At 43.0% G+C, this 20,896-nt stretch overlaps 1 protein-coding gene across 2 annotated transcripts in view; it reads left to right on the forward strand.

Moving 5' to 3' along the window:
* The window catches only part of MTUS2 (microtubule associated scaffold protein 2), a 373,273-nt gene that overhangs the window by 53,083 nt on the left and 299,294 nt on the right, over positions 1 to 20,896 (forward strand). Inside the window, exon 3 of one of the 2 annotated variants that reach the window (XM_043576011.1) lies at positions 2,646 to 2,843. In XM_043576011.1, the coding sequence (XP_043431946.1) occupies positions 2,646 to 2,843 (198 nt within the window). The remainder of the gene's footprint in view (positions 1 to 2,645; positions 2,844 to 20,896) is intronic. The other variant, XM_043576018.1, reaches the window with a different exon arrangement.

The following is a 20,896-nucleotide window of genomic DNA, read 5'->3' on the forward strand; positions in this document are numbered from 1 at the left end:
TCCAAACCCCAGAGGTATGTAAACTATTTGTGAGATTTATCTGGTAGAAAGAGAGACCGTTGGATAGTAGCTTGATGTATAGATTATATAAAATTTAGAAAAATTATGTATACTGAGAGTTGGGGCAAGACATACTCCCACAAGTAGCCCCCCCACACACACCCCATGTGCCTTTATTGGAAGGGAGAGCTGGACGAAGAGAAAGTGAAAGCCTGGAAGTCACTTAGAGCCTTACTTGGTGTGTACTTGGGTCCCTGCGTTGTTGAGTCCTCTCTCTACATGTTCTGCCGCTACCTTTCTTCCGACGGCACGAACAGTCATTGGATATGGGTAAGGGTAGGGTAGAATAAATTCCTCCTTGAGCATTTTCCATGCCCTTATTGCCTTACATAATGATTTAATAAACTAAGTTTTCATTCTTAAATATTAAATGAATGTTTACTACGTGCCAAGGTTCTCTGTTAGAAATTTTGAACTTTCCTTTCTTCCCAAATACGGGTTTGTTTTCTTGGGAAAACAATTAGTCCACGTTCTTCTCATGTGACTTGATGTAACCTTAGGTCAGTTATTGATTAACTGGGCTGGGAAAGAGGTTATATATAACCAAAACTAGTATCCAAATGTGGTGGGTTTAGTGTATACTTACTGTTGAAATTGCATCTGATTTTTTAGCAACTCTTTTACTGTTTTACAGGCACTGTTCAAAATTGAGTTGGTGCAAACTTACTGTGAAGGTGGTATCTGATATATGGGGATACTTTCATTGTTCTGGGGATATCACCTAAAAGTACGCAAAAGGATAGGAGAACAGTTGGAGGCGTTGACATGGCATTTAATTGCTGATACAGAAGGGCCATTATTACTTATTAAGCAGTGATGATTTCTCATCATATTTGAACGTTTTTCCCCCAAGCATTAGGACAGAACTGAATTGGGAATACTGCAGCCCCAGCTCTCTGCACTCACCCAATTTTTCCTCCTCTTCCTCCTCCTCCTCCTCCTCCTCCTCCTGACCCAGAAATCAAGAAACCAGAGTTGTGCATATTCTGTTTTCACATGGATGTGCAACTGGCTACAGACTCCCTCTTAGGGAGAGCTCCCGGTAGAGGAAGAGGCACCAGTGGTCCAGCGTGGCATCTGTTGGTTCTCTAAAGATTTCCACACATAGATCTGTTTCTAATGTAGATTCTTCATTGATTTTCAGATGTCGTTAAAAAAAAAAATAAATGGCTTCTTTTATTATTAGTTTGCAACCTGGTTAATCTTTTAGTAGATAATAAAGAGTGAGGAACGCTGCTGAACGGTCTGCATATAAACACTCACAGTAAATATGGCTGCAGCTGAAAGTTCCTAAATGGCTTGACCAGAAATTTATATAGAATATTAGGACACTTGCCCCTTTTTCCTTTTTATTATTATTATTTATTTATTTATTTATTTATTTATTTATTTATTTATTTTTAATTTTTTTTTCTTGTAAACGTTTATTTTTGAGACAGAGAGAGACAGAGCATGAACAGGGGAGGGTCAAAGAGAGAGAGGGAGATATAGAATCCGAAACAGGCTCCAGGCTCTGAGCTGTCAGCACAGGGCCCAACGGGGCTCGAACTCATGGACCGCGAGATCATGACCTGAGCTGAAGTTGGATGCTCAACTGACTGAGCCACCCAGGCGCCCCGCCCCCTTTTCCTTTTAAGGACTATTAAAGGGCATTTGTGTGTGATAACAGTCTGGTTCTATCCGGTATTGAAAGGCTCTTTTGGTGTGGAGATGATCATTGCAGTGGCTATGAACGGAGCCTGATTCAGACATCATCATGCTGAGATAGTAGATTTATAGCATGATGTTTTATTATTTTGAAATTAGCCAGCTTTGCACATATTTGGGAACTAATTTTAAGCTTAGTTTAATTTTTGAATTTTAGTTTAACATAAAAACCCATCGTGGAAAAAGAATTTAAAAAGCCTAGTAGTTTTAACTAGAGCATCTATCAAGTTCTGTTACAAGCGGTAATATTTGGAATATATCTTTGAGGCCAGTTTTATCATCACCAGTCCTTCCATTGGTTCTGAAGTGTTGGGTCAAGTGCCCAAGGTTACACAGCCAGTAAATCATACAGACTGGATTTCAATCTGGCCAGTTCCCCAGTTTATGCTCACCTCATTCCTACAATGAACGGAATGCTAGCAAACAACTCTTTTGTGCATGCTTCTATGATTTCTCACCAAGTGTTTGTAATTGCTGATGAATATTTACCACAAGGGCTCTTTACCCGTTGCATGTCAGACTTTAAGGTGTATGTCACTTTCACAGTTCTAGGGTAGCTTGCAACAGTACAAGTTCATTCCATTCAGCGTCCTAAGCACTGTCTACCTTTATTTATGGCCATATAATAGGGCTAGTTGTCTTTTCTTTTCTCATCTGCCTGCTGCCTCTCCTCCTGTGTAAGTTCTCTGAAGCTCCCAGCCCACAGCGAGGAGCTTTTCTCATAAAGACGTATTTGTGACTATGCTGAACCGCACCGTACAACATCAGTTGTGTTCAGTTTATGATAGAGTTAGATTACTATTCATAGTCTGTGTATTCCTCTGTCTCATTGTCAACTGATTTTTTTCGTTTGTTTGTTTGGTTTGGGTTCGTTATAGCAGATTTAAAGAAAGCCTCCGGTTCAAATGCTGCAAAATCCAATCTACCAAAATCTGGACTTCGTCCTCCTGGATACTCACGTCTCCCAGCTGCCAAGCTGGCGGCATTTGGCTTCGTGCGGAGCTCCAGCGTGTCCTCGGTCTCCAGCACCCAGTCCGCGGACAGCGCGCAGCCGGAGCAGAGCAGACTGGCCAACCGTAAGTGGGCGGGGCGGGTGGGCGGGGCCGGCTGCGTTGTTCCCTGTGGGACACGCCCCTAGGACTACACAGGGGCAGGTGAATGGCCATATCTTCATTTCTTCAATATGGGCATTTCTTCAATATGGGCATATGGGTATAACGGCTTCATTTCTTTGTGTTTGAAAGAGTTGATTTGACTTCCTTTTATATTATATTATATTATATTATATTATATTATATTATATTATATTATATTATTTACTTCCTTAATCTACCATTATTAGGACTTTAGAAAATGATCTACTGAAGGAAAAAGGCCTTCATTTGGCACTATCATTTTTTTCAATTATGAGGAATTAGAGTGCCAGAAAAAGACTCAAATCTAGAAAATGACTTAACCAGGTACTGATTCCAGGAGCCGTTTGCTCATGGATTCTATGTAAGAAGTCAAAGAAAGATCCAACACAGGTGTTCCCATGTTGTGCTATCATGAAGCATATTATGTATTAGATATTAGTGGTGAGAATCCTTTTAGTCACCTGGGATTACCTGTCATGGCTTCATTTTGGTGGAGCACTTGGCTGGATTTCTCAAAGTTACCTAAACAGTGTGAAAAATAGAAAAGTAGAGCTGAGCTTCTTCAACTCTGCCCAGAAAGGTCCCCATTGGCTGAGTGATGCTACTCTAGGCCTGGCTCCCGAGACTGATGTTGGAAGCTGTGTTTTAAAGTATGAATTAATAGTCTCAGAGCAAGTCACAAACAGCCACCGTTCTAAAGGAGATCTGGAGGCCGCCCCACTGACCTGAGCCTTTGATGACCAAAGCCCATCTCAGCCTGTCAACTTCAAAGTCATTGTTATTGGATCTGAAACCATGACATCTCGGACGTTGGTTAGCAAGAACTGGCCAGAGAACCAGGGAAGTCTTAGGGGTTTTCATGTGGAGTGCTGTTCGGGAGGGATTACAGTAGTTGAATCGTGCTGAAGTAAGTAGTGAGAGAAAGAAACAGAGGGCAAGACGGGGTATGTGGGAGGGGAGAGGGGGAGAACAAGATTGATTTATATTATTTTCTAAATTTCTTTTCTCCGAGCTTGCTCTTTCTCTATCCTTTCTTGGGTTCACATAGATGACGCGTGGCACATTCATACCTGCAAAGTTCTAAATTTTGGTCTACCTAGTTATTCCTAAAAATAATGCATTACCTTTTCCTTTATCTTGATGTGTTTGTAAGCAGTTTCTGAGAGGTTTTTTGCTCACTTGGTTTCCTAAAGGTGCTGCATCTGAGAACTCCTTTCACACAGGAATACACTTGTCATTAGGGATTTCATCAGATTCTCAAAATCTGAAAGAGCTCTTTGCAAGTGTGTAACTCATATTTTTCCATGTGTGTGCGTATTGACAACCTGAAGATTTTTAAGTATAGGAGCAACTATTTGTCATGTTTTTTAGTAGTAAAATCCCTGGTGGCATGTTTCTCTTTTAGAGGAAGCAGCATGAGTGATTAATAATAAAAAAAAAAAGTACTTTTTGGTATATATCTTTCCAAGGAAGTAGTTAAGGCCTTGGTTTCTTTAAAAAATAAGAATCATGTCGGGATGATTGAGCTTCGTTCCCATGGTAGCAGTTTTTGCTAAAGGAGAGCTGATAGGTGTGGACAGAATAATTCCAGGTGTGCTTATGGCATTTCTTCTCACGTCTGCTTGAAAGGATGCTAGAGAGGGACACGCTGAGCACCCAGGGAGGCAAGAGCCATTATGTGCCAAGGAAAATAACTCCTACTTTAAAGACTTCATAGTAAAATAATAAATTAATTATTAATACATAATTATTAATACATAATGTATTAGTTATTAATACATAATAGATATGCATTTAGAATTCTTTTCCAGTTTTTAAAAAAGCAGCATTAGAATTGATTTGCCACCTAACCATGTGTAAAATTTATACTTCACCAATAAACCACAGAAAAATTTCTCACTTATTTGAATTGATATCTGAGTGCCATTAACCACCTGTTAATACTTGTTATTAGATGTAATGTCAAAAATTTTGTGTCTGTTCTTTAGTGGAGGGTTGATGCTTTGATGACAAGGATTAAGTAAAATATGAGGCACTCAAAAGAGCCAAAAGTCCTTAGATCAAACCACAGGAGCAAAGCTTTGTTGGTTTAGCTCATGGAAACAGCTAGCATATCAGAGCTGGTTCCTTTTTCCTTCTTGGAACATTGGTCTTTCTTCAAACAGTACATTCACGTAGAATTGCGTTTAGGAATACCACAGTAATTAAGAATTATATTATGGCACAGTAGATGTCTCAAAATCTGAAACATGACTCTAATAAGGAACTGTTGGAAAGTGCGCAGCTCATATTTTTAGATACTCATGTGCCTATAAACAGTCCGAACAGTGTCCACGATGACCGAAGCATGCTATATTTAGGACACTTTTCAGTGATTCATTATGAACTTAGTGTTTCCTGGATGACTTTGGCTTAGCTACAGCTCGCTCTCCCTGTGGCTTTTCTAAAGGGTCCTGAGGGGCAGGTGACAATGAGAGTGGAGAGGAGAGACCCCTGGGCTCCCCTGGACCTGGGTCTCGGCTGTTGGGTGTGGAATCTACTCTCCACCCTGGACTCTGGTTCTCTACCATATCTTCAGGCCCACTGGGCACTAAGTCAAGGGCCCTTCCGTGTCTTTTTATCTTTTCCACAAGGTTTTGACAAATGGAGCAGACACAGAGAAATGAATTATGCCTGTATGTACTTAGATCATATTACTTCTATTATGAAGCCCTTTGAAGAGACCCTAAAATCAGGGTATCTTGGGACCCAGTCCGCCCCCTCATTTTAAAGCTAGCAAACTGAGATCAAAGTGACTCATTCTGGCTCCTGGGCCAGTGTTCTTCTTCTATGTAGTCCTTAAAGTTGCCACATAAGGTGAAGAACCACTCATGATTTAAAGTCTTTTCTTCCTGTTCGTGAAGCAAGTTAGAGTCAGAGTGGCCTGGAGGGACCCTGTAGACTGAACTCACCTTTCCCCCACTTCCTGGGTTGTCAGCCAGCCCCTGTGTAAACACTGAATGATAGAGCACATTCCATCTTGTGAAGAAGCTGCCTTTGAGACGGGATAGCTCTCGTCATGAGGCAGTGCTCTGTGTGGGTTCAGGCTGCCTCCCTGTAATTGCCAACTAGTCACTCAGTTCCTGTGGACTGGTACAGAACCTTGACATTCATTGTATTGCAGGTGATGGCCCTCCCAGCCCCCTTCACTCCTTTATAGGTTCATCACATGAAGATTGTGAGGCTGGTACCTTTAGAACCTCAAATAAAATACCAAATTATCCTAGTTAGCAACTCACGGCTTTTTTAAAGATTTACACTGAAGAGAGACAAAGTAATTCCCTAAATTAAGCTTAAACTTTAAATCATATATTTGAGCAGGTCTGACCCAGTGTGTAGCTCATAATTTTTTTTTAATAGTTTTCAGAGACCAAACAAAAAAAAAAATCTCCAACTTAGAGAAGAAAAATTACTGTGGAATTTAGTGCTGGTAATGTATTAGAGCCTAAACTGTATCTAGTTGTCAGATTTATCAGCAGTTAGCTGTAGACTTGATTTTCCCAGTGGATAGGTACAATTTAAAGTTAAACTTTTGGAGGGTATGGAGGGGACTAGGGAAACTTGAGGATTTCATGAATTAATCATTAATGAAAATAGTTCATATCACCGAAAGATAGAATAATTTCTATAGAGGATCTTATCTCGTTGTGTATTCCGAGTAGCACCTAACGTGTTGAGTGCTCGAGACATAAGAAAATCTCTATCTAAAAAGAATATGATGTAGATGGTGGTATTTGCAGTGGTCCCTTATGGTTTCCCTCCCACTTCTTCTCCATTCGAATCTGCCATGTGTTCTCCATGGGGTGAGCGAAGACCAGAACTCACGAGACAAAGAACTTAAAGAGTAAAAAAAGAAAAATGAGGGCTTTCTGCTTGTTTCTTTCCCTGGTGCAGAGAGGTAGTAGCGTTTGGGGAAGTAGGAATACAGCTGGCGAGGTGGACGGAGAGGCTGACATTGTATAAATGATCACGACACAAGCGTATATGTGCCTACCGCCTTGAAAATGATACAAAGTTGGGTAATTGTTCCTGGCTTGGGGTGGAGGGTTAATTTCTGATTGGGGTGATCGGGGAGTTTCTCAGAGGGGTTGTATTTTGGGAGGCGGAGATGGGCTCTGGGAGATCTTTTGTAGGAGAGCTATTGGTGCATCCAGAAAACCCCCTGAATTTGAGGGGTTGCTATATGGCACATCCCCTCATGTGCCTGCCAGTTCCTCGTAGAGTCATCTGTGTTCCGTACCCCGAGGCCTTATCTGCTTGAGCTCCCCAAAGTTGTTCTCACGAGGCATCTCTTCCAATTCTTTTTTTTTTTTAAGTTTATTTATTTTTGAGAGAGCAAGAGAGAGCAGGGGAGGGGCAGAGAGAGAGGGAAGGAGAGAGAAAATCCCAAGCAGGCTTCGCACCGTCAGCGCAGAGCCCGATGCAGGGCTCAGACTCACAAACTGTGAGACCATGACCTGAGCTGGAATCAAGAGTTGGACACTTGACTGACCGAGCCACCCAGGCACCCCTCTTTCAATTCTTTAGGCTTCCCCGTGTTCATCTTATCCATACTATCAGCTCTTAGCCCTTTGAACACTCTACCGACTCTGATCTGCCGCCTCAACCTCTCTCTGGAACCACTGACCTACATTTCACACGACGCCGAACACCTCCAACAGGCCGGCCCAAATTGCCTCAAACTGAACATTTCCCCCAAATGAATCGTTTATTATCGTTTCCAGACCGGTACCTTCTCTCACGGTCACTCTGTTAATGATATCTGTGATCTGGCTACTGAGGCTGGAGATTTTGGGATCAGCATTTCCTCTCACCTTCTTTTTGTGGTCCTTTCTATTCAGTGATCACATCTGGTCCATTCTCACTCTCTCATGTACTCCATCCTCTTTCGTCTGCTCACCTTACTTTAAATCTGTAGCACCTCTCACCTAAGCCATTCCCACTGCGTCGTCACTCTGTAATCCTTAGCGCATGTGGTCCTAGATCATTTTCCCTTCCCCCCCCTGTTATGATTGCTCCATGGTGCCCCTGCGCTTGCTACAGGTCCTTGCTGGACGTTCTAGGTCCTCCATGATCTGCTCTGGCAGATCCCACACACCATCCCCTCGTGTGCACCTTCAACTGGCCAACCAGAATCGTTCACTTCTTTCTCTGAGGGCTTCGTGCTTTCCTTTGTGGTGTTGGTGTAAACCATTCATCTGCATAATGCTCTCCCCCTACTCCCAACCAAATTTCTCTGTAAGTTTTTCCGGCGTAATTCAAATACCACTTCCTCTCAAAAATCTTCCCTCATCTGTGAACCAGAAACCATCTTTTCTCCTGAGAACACCTGTGGCCCCTTGCTTGGATCACTAATGTGGATTATCACACATCGGCTCATGGTACTTACTTGTTTCTATGCCCTGTCTCCCCTACGGATTGTCAGCTCCCTGAGGATAGCAGCTAGGTCTTTTGATAATTTTAGTATCCTTCATGTTATACCTAACACGGCCTTGACAATAGTACAGTGTCAAGAGAAATTCTTTCCCAGTGGAAATTCTCTATCATTTTCTCTTATGTGAGAGTATGGAGCAAGAGAGATCCCTTAGAGGAACATGAGCAGCTTTCAGAAGTATCTTGTACCGGGAACTTATTTTCACTTCATTAAGACTTTCATGGGTTTTGATAGTTGGCAAAGTTCTTCATCAGTGTGGGTTTCATAGTTTTCTGGAATCTCTAAAATGTTACTTCTATGGACTGTGGTGTACTTATGGATAATCTGTACAACTCAAAGAGTAGAAAAGATAATAGGTCATTTAAAGTATAATTATATTCAGAGATAAATCATCATGTAGACTGACTTAATAGTTTCATAGATCTCTAATAACCTATATATCTCCTTGCATATAATTAGCCACTTTAAAAGAATTGGCATAAAACCCTACCATTGAGGCTTTTCATGGGAGAATTTAAGAGTCTTCAAAATTAAATATCTTAATTGGAGAGGTTAGCTATTTTCATTACATTTTAGAGTTTATTTTTTATTTAAGTACTTAAGTCAGTAGATGTTTTTTTAATTATCAAATAGGATTTGTGTTCTGGAGATAATATTCTAAACTGGAAAATCACTAGCCTTTTTGGACGATTAATCAGTGAAACTAAGGGTTAATAGGAAAGCTTTTTGTAATGTTAACTTCAGCATTTATGCTCATGAATACCATAAAATACATTTACATAAATAACACTTTTGATTTTCTGTATCTGACATGAATTCAAAATAAGTTCAGAGTTGCCAAGAAGTATTATTAATAACTCCTACTAAAACAGTCATTAATCTATTTCATGTTCCATTGGCAAGGAGGGAGTCATTTTTTATTCATGGAGAAAGGAGCTGAAAGGGACCTGTGAGGTCAGATTTCAGAGAAGCTCTTGCCTATTTGAGATTAAGCCTTATTGGCATCTTTGTACTTCCTTTTCAAAACACTCAAATAATTATCAGGTCTACGTGGAGATGGGATTAGAGCGTGAATGTATCCCATTTGTTCTTTAAAAAGTTGACCATTTTTCGTTGTAAGAAACGTAAACTGAAATTTCGGGGATGATATTTTTATCATGTCTAGTTGAGCTGCCCCATTTTTCTTGGCTGTCTGGTTTTGTGACTGTCAGATTGTCCACTTTCCCTTCCCCAAACCAGCCCTCTTTCAGCGTCTGTTGTGGGATAAGTCCAGAGCTCAGCACTGCAGCTCTTGTGACTGAGACACCATGATCTTATTCTAGCAAAGTTAGAATCCAGCGGAGAGACAGGAGTGTGAAAATAAATCCACGCAGGGAACTGGGAGTGTGGCCATGGCTGAAGACTGCATAGCATTTGGTGGGTGGGTGGTGGGTGGGGAGGAGGCATATAAAAGGGGGAACACCTAACCCTCCTGAGTTGGGGGTAAGGGTAAGGAAAGCCCTCACGCCCTTTATCCCCTCCCCTGCCCCCCCCCCCCCCCCGGCCTGTCTCAGCACCACTGCATTGTATCTTCAGATCTCATTATTCCACATTTTAGGTTATGACAGTGTTCTGGCTTTGCTGTGAAATAATCTGGCAAAAAAAACCAAAAAACAAAAAACCTCCGAAAAAAGATAAAAAAAGGTAAATTGTTCATATTCCTTGAAGCTGGATGATGGAACTATGAAGACTTACTGCACTATTTACTTTACTTTTTTGCACTATTTACTTTTTTTCCATAAAAGAAGGTTAAAATCTCATCTCCCCCCCACATTGGCTTTCATTTCTGAAGACACCAGATAGCATAGTGGTGAAGGAAGTAGGCTGCTTGGGTTTGTGTCCCGTCTCCACCATTCACTAGCTCCGTGACTTGGGGCAAGTTACTTAATCTCCCAGGGCCTCTGTTTTCCCATTGTAAAATAAGAATAAATAGAAATAAGTGTAAAAAACCACCATAGGATTGGGAATATTAAATGGAATGGATGAAAGGCAAAGTGCTCAGAAAAGGGCCTTGCATATTAATAATGATAATGGCTCAATGACCATTTCCATTCATTGGCCGTGCGCATAAAGTTCTATGTTGAGAAGGATTTAAAAGCTCATTTGGAAAAATGGCCCTGATGGATTAACTGTGTCTGGCATGGGAAAGTGGTAATGATAACATATAAGTCAGGGAGATGATGTCTATTTCATTTCTAAATTTTTGTAATCCCCTCTGTCATGTACGGGGAATACCTCTCTGAACATTAAGATGAAACATTTATCATTTATGCAACATTAAAGGTGGCAGTTCTAGAAGTCGATCGGTAGATTTTCATGGGTATGTCTTTTGGGCTTTAAGCTTCACGCTGTTTGGAAATTCATAAAATACAGGCAAGGAAAGTCTTGTTTTGTTTTCTTTATCTAAAAGGGTTCTGCCATGCCCTTAGCATGTTATCATTTTAAGGAAACACATTCATTTGGGTTTCCTTTAAATGAAACATATTTATGCAAGGTGAGTAATCCATAGCACATTAATCTAAGCCGATGGCATTTAAAACCTCTGCTCAAAATAGAAACTGGGAGTTGGATCTGATTTTATTTCTGTGCCTTTCTAATGTCTGTAGGAAAAAGTGGGAACATTCGATTTTGTAGTGTATAAAGAGCTTCACGCAGCCTCTCGTTTCGCTAGAGTCTAATTTCCATTGTACTAGGGTCTTACTTTGTCAAATATCTCAATCCGATTTAGGTGGGCGGGGAAAAGAGAAGAGTGAGAACAAAAACCAAAATAAGCTTCTGATTTTCTCTGGAAATGAGGAAGTCAAACACATGTCACTGATGGATTTAAATACCTATTTCCCTGGAATCTGTAATTATGTAATTTAAAGTATTCTTTATAAGGAAAAAATAGAATCGTTTTCACTGACTCTTGCTGTTAATTTTCCAGATTCTTCCCACTCAGTTCTTTTTCTTCTTTCTTTGCTTCCTTCACACTCATTTACAAAGGAGAACATGGTTCTTCTGAGTACTATGCAGCATTGCCTGTAAGTGAAAACATTTTCTTTATTGCTTAAGTAACATCTAATTTATCCACCTAGACTCAGCTGTGTGGACAGAACTGTTAGAAATCATATTGTCCCTCAAGAGGTTTCTAAGTGCCATAGTCGAAGCGTGTTCTAGCTTATTCAAGATATTTAATGAAGAAAGGATCCTTGGACTGTGGGAAGGGGTCAAGATAAGAAATACGCCATACTTGTGTGCAAGATATGCATCAAAATCAGCATTTACGGTAATAGGACAATTCTGAGGAAGGTCAGTTAACTTCACTGGACTTCAATTTTTGTTATAAACTTGGAAGAGATCAAATTAAATAAATTGCCCACTTTTGGCTCTCAGGAGCTAGGATCCTGTGGCTTTCTTCTGTTAAAATTATGCAGCCATTTATGATTCTGAAGTGGTGAATAATCAGAAGTGTATTGGGGGGCGCCTGGGTGGCTCAGTTGGTTAAGCGTCCGACTTCGGCTCAGGTCATGATCTCACGGTCCATGAGTTTGAGCCCCGCGTCAGGCTCCGTGCTGACAGCTCTGAGCCTGGAGCCTGTTTCAGATTCCGTGTCTCCCTGTCTCTCTGACCCTCCCCCCGTTCATGCTCTGTTTCTGTCTCAAGAAAATAAATAAACGTTAAAAAAAAAAGTGTATTTGAGAACCATCACTATGATAATTGTGAGCCAAGTCATTTGGACAGGGGAGACCGGGGATGAGCGACCTCAGCTCTGCCAAAATTAGAGTTGCTTTCCTTCTGGCCAGACCTTACTTTTGTTATTTTTACCCTGCCATGGGAGATCGAAATTTCAGAACACTAACAAACAGCAGCTCGGAGGTTTTGCTGCCCCGCTTTTTGTCTGTAAAATGTAGGGCTGTGAGGTTCTTGGAAGTCCCCCTCACCCCCCTGCACTCTGTCTGATGCCACACATCTCAGATTATTGGGCTACAAGAGATGGGAAGTGTGGGGGAGGGTGTTTTCATACCTTTTATTGCTTTCAGCTGTAGCAGAAATGACAGGTCAGGGGTGACCTTCCATCACGACACTAACACCACTGGGGATGATGACAGAGAAGAAGTAGTAAAAAGCAACTGAGCCTAACTTCTAGAATCATCTTGACTTCTTACAGGAACTTTGCCAACAGTACATGCTTTCTTGCATTGCCATAACACGCATGGGGCCGTCTGCTGGGAAGGTTCATAAAGATCCTTGCAATATCTTCCTTAAGGCAGTGGACAGGGGCCACAGATTGATAATATCTTCCACTTTCAGTGAGAAAGAATACATTTCATGAAGTCCGTGGGTTCTTTGGCTCCCATCACAGGCAGGAGCTGGGAGGAGAGGCTTAGTGGGAGCCTGAAGTAAGGGGTCAGCAGTAGGGAGGGAAAGAAAGGGCCAAATCTGAACGAGTCAGAGCTGACAGGTCAAGAGCACCTGCGAGGGTGGAGTGCCTGGAAGGGGGGGATGAGGGTACCACTCTCAGAATTGTGGGCTCAGGACCGGAATCTGAGGGTCTCGAGTCATGTCAAAGTCCCAGAAAAGCATTCACAGAAACCCATCCGGCGGATTTATACACATACTGGGCTGACATTATGACATTAAGGGGAGGAGCCTTGACTGACCTCACTGGTGAGTAGGACAAGATGGGAGGAGGGATGTGACGCGAGCAGGGCCTGTCTCTGGATCGGGAGCAGGGAGCACAACCAGAGAAGGCGTGGTTAGCGAGGAGGGAGGAACATCAGGAGAGGCCAGGGAGGAGAGAATTCACCGAAAGCGCCTGGTCGGTCAATGCAGTCTGTGTGCTGCAGAGGGGGACATCTCAATATGAGGAAGAATGGAAATGCAGACTTAATGATTAGGAGCTCACCGGGAGCTTCGATGTTAGTTTGAACAAGATGTGTGAAGGCAGGAATCGGGTTATCAGGGGGTAAGGCAGGTGAGAATGGAGGAAAGAGGTGAATGTTAGGATGCTTAGTGGAGGAAAAAGAAGGGACTCGGGGGGTACCTGGATGGCTCCGTCAGTTAAACGTCTGACTCTTAATTTCTGCTCAGGTCATGATCTCACGATTGGTGAGTTCGAGCCCCGTGTCTCGGGCTCTGCACTGACAGTGGGGAGCCTGCTTGGGATTCTATCTCTCCCTCTCTCTCTGTCCCTCCCCCACTCACATTGTCTCTCTCTCTCTCCAAATAAATACATACACTTTTTTTTAAAAGAAAGGACTCAGTAGAGGAACAGAGAAAGTTGTTTTGTATTTGGTTTCATACCTCCCCTGCTTTTTTATTTGTATTTTTATTTTCATTTTTTTAATGTTTTTTTTATTTATTTTTGAGACAGAGAGAAACAGAGCGTGAGCAGGGGAGGGGCAGAGAGAGAGGGAGACACAGAATCGGAAGCAGGCTCCAGGCTCTGAGCCATCAGCACAGAGCCCGATGTGGGGCTCGAACTCACAGACTGTGAGATCATGACCCGAGCTGAAGTCGGATGCTCAACTGCCTGAGCCACCCAGGCGCCCCCTCCCCCGCTTTTTTAAAAACACAGATAAGAATGTTCATGATCCAAGAGGGAGGATCCAGTGATGAAGAAGCCATTGAAGATAAAAATAAGTGGGGTGATAGATGGAGCGCTTCCTGGAAGAAACGGGAAAGAATGACGTCAAACACAAGTGGAAAAGAGAGAAAGAAAGGGGTAAAGGATGAGTACAGAGAAATACTGGGCAGGAGGAGAGAACTCCAGGGAATTCACATTGGGTCGCTTGATTTGTCGGAGGTAATTAAAAAGGGTTTTAACAAAGATGAAACATGATGGAATTGGGTTTCATAAAGCAGAAAGGCATATAATGGTTACCGAGAGCAATACGGTAGGAGTCCGTAAGAAGTGAAGGGAGAATTGCAGGGCTGCATAAAGGCCAACTTGAGGCTGGAAAACATGACTTTATACTGGAAACGATCCACCAGATGTTAGGCCTATCTCCAGTGATGTGGTGGATCACGCTTCTCTCCAGCACCTCGTCCGTGTTATACTGTAAGTTAGAGCAGCTCAAATTCCAGAGTGAGCATATACTGTTTCTCGGGAGCTTTCTTTGAGTCGTAAACTAATATTTAAATACAATTCCTTGAGGGCACCTGGGTGGCTCAGTCGGTTGAACGTCCACCTCTCGGTTTCAGCTCAGGTCGTGTGCTGATGGTTGTGGGATCAAGCCCTGCACTGGGCTCCGTGCTGGGTGCGGGGCCTGTTTGGGATTCTCTCTCTCCCTCCCTGCACCTCTCCCGCTTGTGCGCGTGTGCACGCAGGTGTCCCCACTCTCTGAAAATAAATAAATATTTAAAAACAAACAAACAAATACAACTCCCTGGAAACAGAGGTGCTGGTTGAAAAGGGTTGCAGGGAGCCTCAAACCATCTGTGCCTTTCCCCTTCCCTGTCCAGTCCTAAGAGATTCCCTAAGAGATTCCCTAAGAGACCAACCCTAAGAGATTCCACGGATGACAATTGGAAATCACTCGTTTTATGGTGTAGGTGTCCAGTTGGCTCAGGAACTGGAGACAAAATTCACTACTGTGATGAAAAAGGGTAACATCTTTTTTTCTAAAATTAAAAATCCTAATTATTGTTGGCAAGAAAAGCATTTTCTTATTTGTAGGTTTGTAATAGGATCCTCATGTGTCCCTAGAACATGGCCGTCCAGTAGAACTTTCTGTGATGATGGAATGTTCAATGTCTGTGCTCCTGAGCCGTTGTAATATGGCTAGTGTAACTGAAGATCTGACTTCTAAATTGTATTTAATTTTAATGACTTTAAATAACCACTTGTAGCTAGTGGCTCTCCTGTTAGTGAAATTCTAGATTATATTATCAGTTTGGATTTTCTTAAAGATATACAATTATTTTTTAAGTTTATTTATTTATTTTGAGAGAGAGAGAGAGAGAGAGAGAGAGAAAGACTCTCAAGCAGGCTTCACACCGTCAGCAGGGAGCCCCGTGCGGGACTCGAACTCACAAACTATGAGATCACGACCTAAGCCAAAATCAAGAGTCAGATGCTTAACCGACTGAGCTACCCCAGTGCCTCAATATAATAATATTTCTGATCATAGCATCCTTCAGATTCATAATGACTAATGAAGATCTCCTACTTGATCCCTTTAGTCTTGTAAAGAAGTTAAAAGAAGCTAAAAAGAAGTTAGGACCGAGGAGACTTTTCTCAAACCATAGACGCTGCCTCTACCTCCAACTAGTTGTTTCATAAGTTTGTACAACTGACCATAAGACTAGGTCATAGAAAGTGGAATAAATCACCCATAGTGATGGGGATCAGAGTCATTATATTAATGTACAAATGTAAGAGTATGCGTAATTTAACATTTTGCTTAAGATACTTTCTCAGAATGTAGACGTATTAACTTAATCCCACTATATCCAGACAGGGTTGGATGGTATCCAAACTAGAAGGGAAAAAAATGGGAGAGAAATATATTAAGTCAAAGGAAAGCTGGAGGGGGAGGGTAAGGAAGGAAGGTGAGGGGAGCGGAGTACGGATGGTAATATATCTGTGGTGGGAAATAACCTTGGTTATTGGGTTCCAGAGCTATCAGTACTCCATCAGCCTCTTTCTGGTTTCCTCGAAGGCTTCCTGTTCCACCGCTCTCCTGTCCTGCCTCCCCGTGAGGTGGAGACCCAGAGAGAGCTAACCCAAAAGGCCAAGGTCCAGACAGTGTTTTGGAGGTCTCGAGATGCAGAAATGTGTATTTTCAAGCCGGGGAGATGCTGGACTAGTGAAATACTGTTCAGATGGTCAGAAGACATTCTTAAGTGGGTGCTTATTAGATAAAAAGAAAACTTCATTTTTGTGAAACGCAGATCTCACCCTGTGGAATTTTCTGTGCAGATGATAGGACTGTTAAATCACGTTAGGTACCTTACGTTGTACATTCTTGGACAAGAGCAGCCTGAATTGAAAAAAAAAAAAGAAAAAGACAAAATGTGAGAGAAACATACAGTATAAATGAATTGAAATATAGATTTTTATCTGCTAGCAAGTCACGAGCTGAAATGGAATATTGTAGACATTATTAAGAATGTCTAGATCCCATTAATGCTATTACTGCTGTTATTATGTGTCTATTCAGCCAACAGACATCAAAATTTCTATCTGGTACGTGTGAGAACTTTTGGGTGCTAACCTGACATATTCTGTTGAATGTTCTTTACACAGTTGAATGTATGCGGGTTTTATAGGAGACAGTTTTGCTTCCTTTGGTGGTTTCAGTAAAATAGATTCACTAGCTGGGGTTTGAATATCATTGGGCAGTGTATGCACTTGTGAGTTTGACATTGGCATTGAAAGTTCTTTTCTGACCGTGTTACGTAAGGATGATTTTGACCAGGCTGCGAGCCTACCAGGCACACCCTTCAGGGTAACCAATCACCGGAGTTGTAAGACTAAGTATTGTTCTTTGTTTTCCTTTAAATTTAGTCGGTCTTGTCAAAAATCACACTCACAAAAGGAGAACTGATGGAAGCCTTGAAAAGATTGTTTGTATACGCTGAAGATAATGGATCTTTTGCATCTTGTTTATCTAATCTGTCTTTCATAACTGGATAGGCAAATGTAGTTCATTGTGGTTTTCTCGTCCCCTTTAATTAGCAAAGCAGTGACGTGTAAAGAGGCCTGAACTGGTAGCCAGGGATATACAGATTCTAAAAAAAGTCTCATCATGTTAAGTGGAACAATGGGATGTGTGTGTTTTTTCTCCTCGATGGTTGTACGGCCATAACAGAATGTGATCTCCACCGGATCCGCAGTTGCTACGGAGTCATTACTGTTTTAATGTGCAGGTGCCTATGCATGATGTGCTCTCTTGAACTTGGAGCACACTGAGGCATAGATCAGAGGTGAGCCACCCTCCCATAAGTCTGCTTCCACACGTGGCTGGCTGACCCCAGCATCTCTGCTGCGCGAGGGCTGTGGGGGGGTTCAGTTCAGATACCAGCTTTTCAAGCAACTCAGAACTTTGTGACGACAACAGAGGTACATTGAGAATAATTAAACACGCAAGATAGTATTAGATGCGTTCCCTTTGTATTCTTTTTACCCCAAATACACATAATACATTTAGATGAGATGGAGAAGGTTTTGACATAAATGTCTAGCTCTTCCTCCCCAAGGAGCTGGTGAGAACCCACTCCCAGTAGAGCGAAGGCATTGCAATTTTGGTTTCTTACGTCAAGGCCCGTAGTCTGTGGTTTATTTATGTACCTATTCGAAGTGGACTCAAAGCAAAGTGCTCTGTTGCAGTATTGCTAAGGAGGGTTACTTCCCCAGTAAGTTCTGGAAAACTCCCTCTCTTCCTGTTCTCTTCCACATGGCAGCATTGCTTGACCGTGTCCATGACGTTTTCTCTAATTTGAGTGCTTTTTCCCTTTCTGTGTATTGCGCTTCCTGTGGGCGAAGAATGGAACATTTTCTAATCTTTTTCTCATGGAGCTTTTTAATATGGGTCTGCGGTAAGGATGGGTGGATTCCTCTGACAGAAACATGGATGACGCGGCCGCTGCATGTCGCATCTCCCTGCTGCCACTCAGGGGGCCTTCTGGTTAAGCACGCCCTGCCCGGCCTGAGCAGGTACAGGGCCTCGTCACTCTTACCCCCCGTGTGTGGCAATAGAGAGCCACCAGCAGCTCCAAGAGCAGAGGGGAGGGTTGCCCTGCTCTCCTCCACATCTGTGCGTAACTGCCCCGGTGGTATGGTGGGGAGATGGGGCTGGGGGTGGTGGGGGGTGGGGGGCGGGGAAGGTAAGTATTGGCAGATACTGGTGTTTCTCCTTCCCCGCGCTGGGTTTTTAGGGTTGGCTCCAAAACATGTGACCACACTAACGCAGGGATCCTCACTTGTTTTCTTGAATGTGTGTGTGTGTGTGTGTGTGTGTGTGTGTGTGTGCGCGCGCGCGCGCGCGCATAGATGGACATACGAGTGTACACAGACACCCTCACTACAGGTTTGCCAAAAGCCCTAGTGAAGTCTCCCCCCACCCCCACCTCCCGCCCTTGCCACATGTAAGAGTGACAGGAAAGCGGTCACCCCAGCATCTCCTACCACAGCCACTGTGACAGAAATCTGAGGCTCCCGTCTTTTTCCTAGCCCTCTTCATTAGAAACTGTGCGTGGCAGGGAGTTCACAGCACAGACAGCCTCAGCTGTCATCTGCCAGCACCTGTTTCCCTTGGCCCCTTTGATTAGAAAACAGAAAATGCCAGCGCATCGCGGGCACTGGCAGCCCCAAGGTGGGACTCGAACGTTGACGCTGACGCAGGAGACTTCCTTTGCCACCGGGAAGGTATGTTATTAAAGGCAAACGAACCTGGATGGGTCCCGTCGAAACGGCTTCACTGAACAGATAGGCTAATTCAGCCAGAGGTCAAGGAGCGGTGTTTCAAGCAGTTGCTGCTACGTTGGGTCTAACAGTGGCTCCGGAAGTGCATGAGAAATGTGCCATGTTTTTTGGGTTTTTATTACAGTTGAGGAAGGATGTGCTCACTGGCTAGAGGGTGGTTACTTGTACAGGAAGTGCGGGTTCCCTTTGGTTAGTCCTTGGCATATGACTTGTGCACCTTTGTACCTGGCACTGTCTTCCTTCTCCATGTGTCTTTAGTTGTCTGTTCCTTGTTTACCATCACAGAAGCCTAGAACATCCACACTGGCCCCTTAGGTATCGTTCGTGCGGTCATGATCACTCCTCAGAGGAGGATATGGATGTCGGGACAGGAGAGATGACTTTTAACACCATCCCAGCGTGAGTTAGTCATGGGCCAAGGGCTGGAACTTAGCTTTGATGTCCTCATCCCGTGATGCACACCAGGGCAAAAGGCCCTGAATGCTGCCCCGGGACCTTCTGGAGAAAAGTGTATTTGTTCCAGGACTAGCTTGAGCCCAAGGATCAGGAGATTCCAGCATTGAGGTCCTACCACAGGAATTGGCTGCGACTAGAATCGTCCATTTCCTGTGATGGTCCCTTTGGCAGGTATCAGCAGGGAGCTAGCTGAGTGCAGCTGTCCTCAGTGCATGGGACCCCACCGGCACCGTGTACCTACTGGTTGAGATTCCCTGTGAGCAACTCTCAGAGGCCAGTGAGGGTGGGGGGATGAGCGTTGTGTGCCGAGCACAGAAATTGCGGGGACTCTGTGCTCCTCAAAGACTTCTGGGGAGGCAGGGAGGTGGAATGAAAGGTAACGGGTTTAGGAGAACGCAGATCTAGGGATGGGCCTGGGCTATTCCCCTCGGACAAACCACAGGATCCCTGTGGTGCCCCGTGTCCTGCCTATAAAGTGAGAAGTAGGACTGTGGCTTCTGAAATGCCTCCTGGGTTCTGTGTCTCTGGCCCCAAGACCCAGAGACAGTTCTCAGGGTTCCCGTGCCCCTAGAACGGGTTTGCTCCTTCTCACATTTTCGTTCAGAAACTGTAATACATGTTCCTTTATCCCACTAGGAGGCCATGCAACTTGTGTTGTCTCTATATAAAAACTGTCAGTAAAAATAATTACACAGCTGTACACTTAAAGCACGAATGTTGCATTTTCCTACATAAGAAAATCTAAGTTCTTTTGGTAATATTGCTAAGAGGATAAAGTCCCGAGTCTCAGTAAATGAGTGTACAACAGGCCAGTTTAGCTGAGAGAAAAATTGCTCAAAAACTAACTTTTGGGACGCCTCGGTGGCTCAGTCGGTTGAGCGTTGGACTCTTGGTTTCGGCTCAGGTCGTGATCTCAATGTTCATGAGATCGAGTCCCACATTGGGCTCTGTGCTGACAATGTGGAGCCTGCTTGGGATTCTCTCTCCCTCTGCCCATCCCCCGTGCATGCATGCTCACGCTCGGTCTCTCTCTCTCTCTCTCAAAATAAATAAATAAAATTAAAAAAAAAACAACTTAAAAATAAATATTGGCAGGGTTATATTGATAGCTTTCTCTCTTGCTGTAATTTGTATGTATTTCATAAAAAAAGGTGTGGGGATCGTCTCATACATACTGGAAAGTCCTTAAAGATCTAATGTTACAAGTTTGAATTCCAGAAACACACGTGACAAAAAGTTTTCATATATTCTTTTATTGGCATTTTGAAAAATACCTATTTTGTGATATTTAGTAGCTTTAACACTTTGTTTCATTAAGTTTTATAAATTTACATGTTTGACACATAGAAATTATGCTCTTATTAAGGTAAAAACTTAAGTGAAATCTGTAGGAAAATCAGAAACAGAAAGAAACTTCCTTATTTCTAATTCAGTGTTGTCTCCCCTAGAGCCCTCACTTGCCTCTGTGACTGGTGATAGACCAGCGTCTGATACCATAAAGTACCCTCAGGCTTGTCACTGTTGTGTCTTGTCTAGTTGTTAAGCATATGGTTGTGTAAAATTTTATCCAAAAACTCTGTCTATGGTTATAGCCCCAGGAGATGAAACACGTTC

Source organism: Prionailurus bengalensis, chromosome A1 (assembly GCF_016509475.1).
Source record: "Prionailurus bengalensis isolate Pbe53 chromosome A1, Fcat_Pben_1.1_paternal_pri, whole genome shotgun sequence".
In the NCBI taxonomy this organism is placed as follows: Eukaryota; Metazoa; Chordata; class Mammalia; order Carnivora; family Felidae; genus Prionailurus; species Prionailurus bengalensis.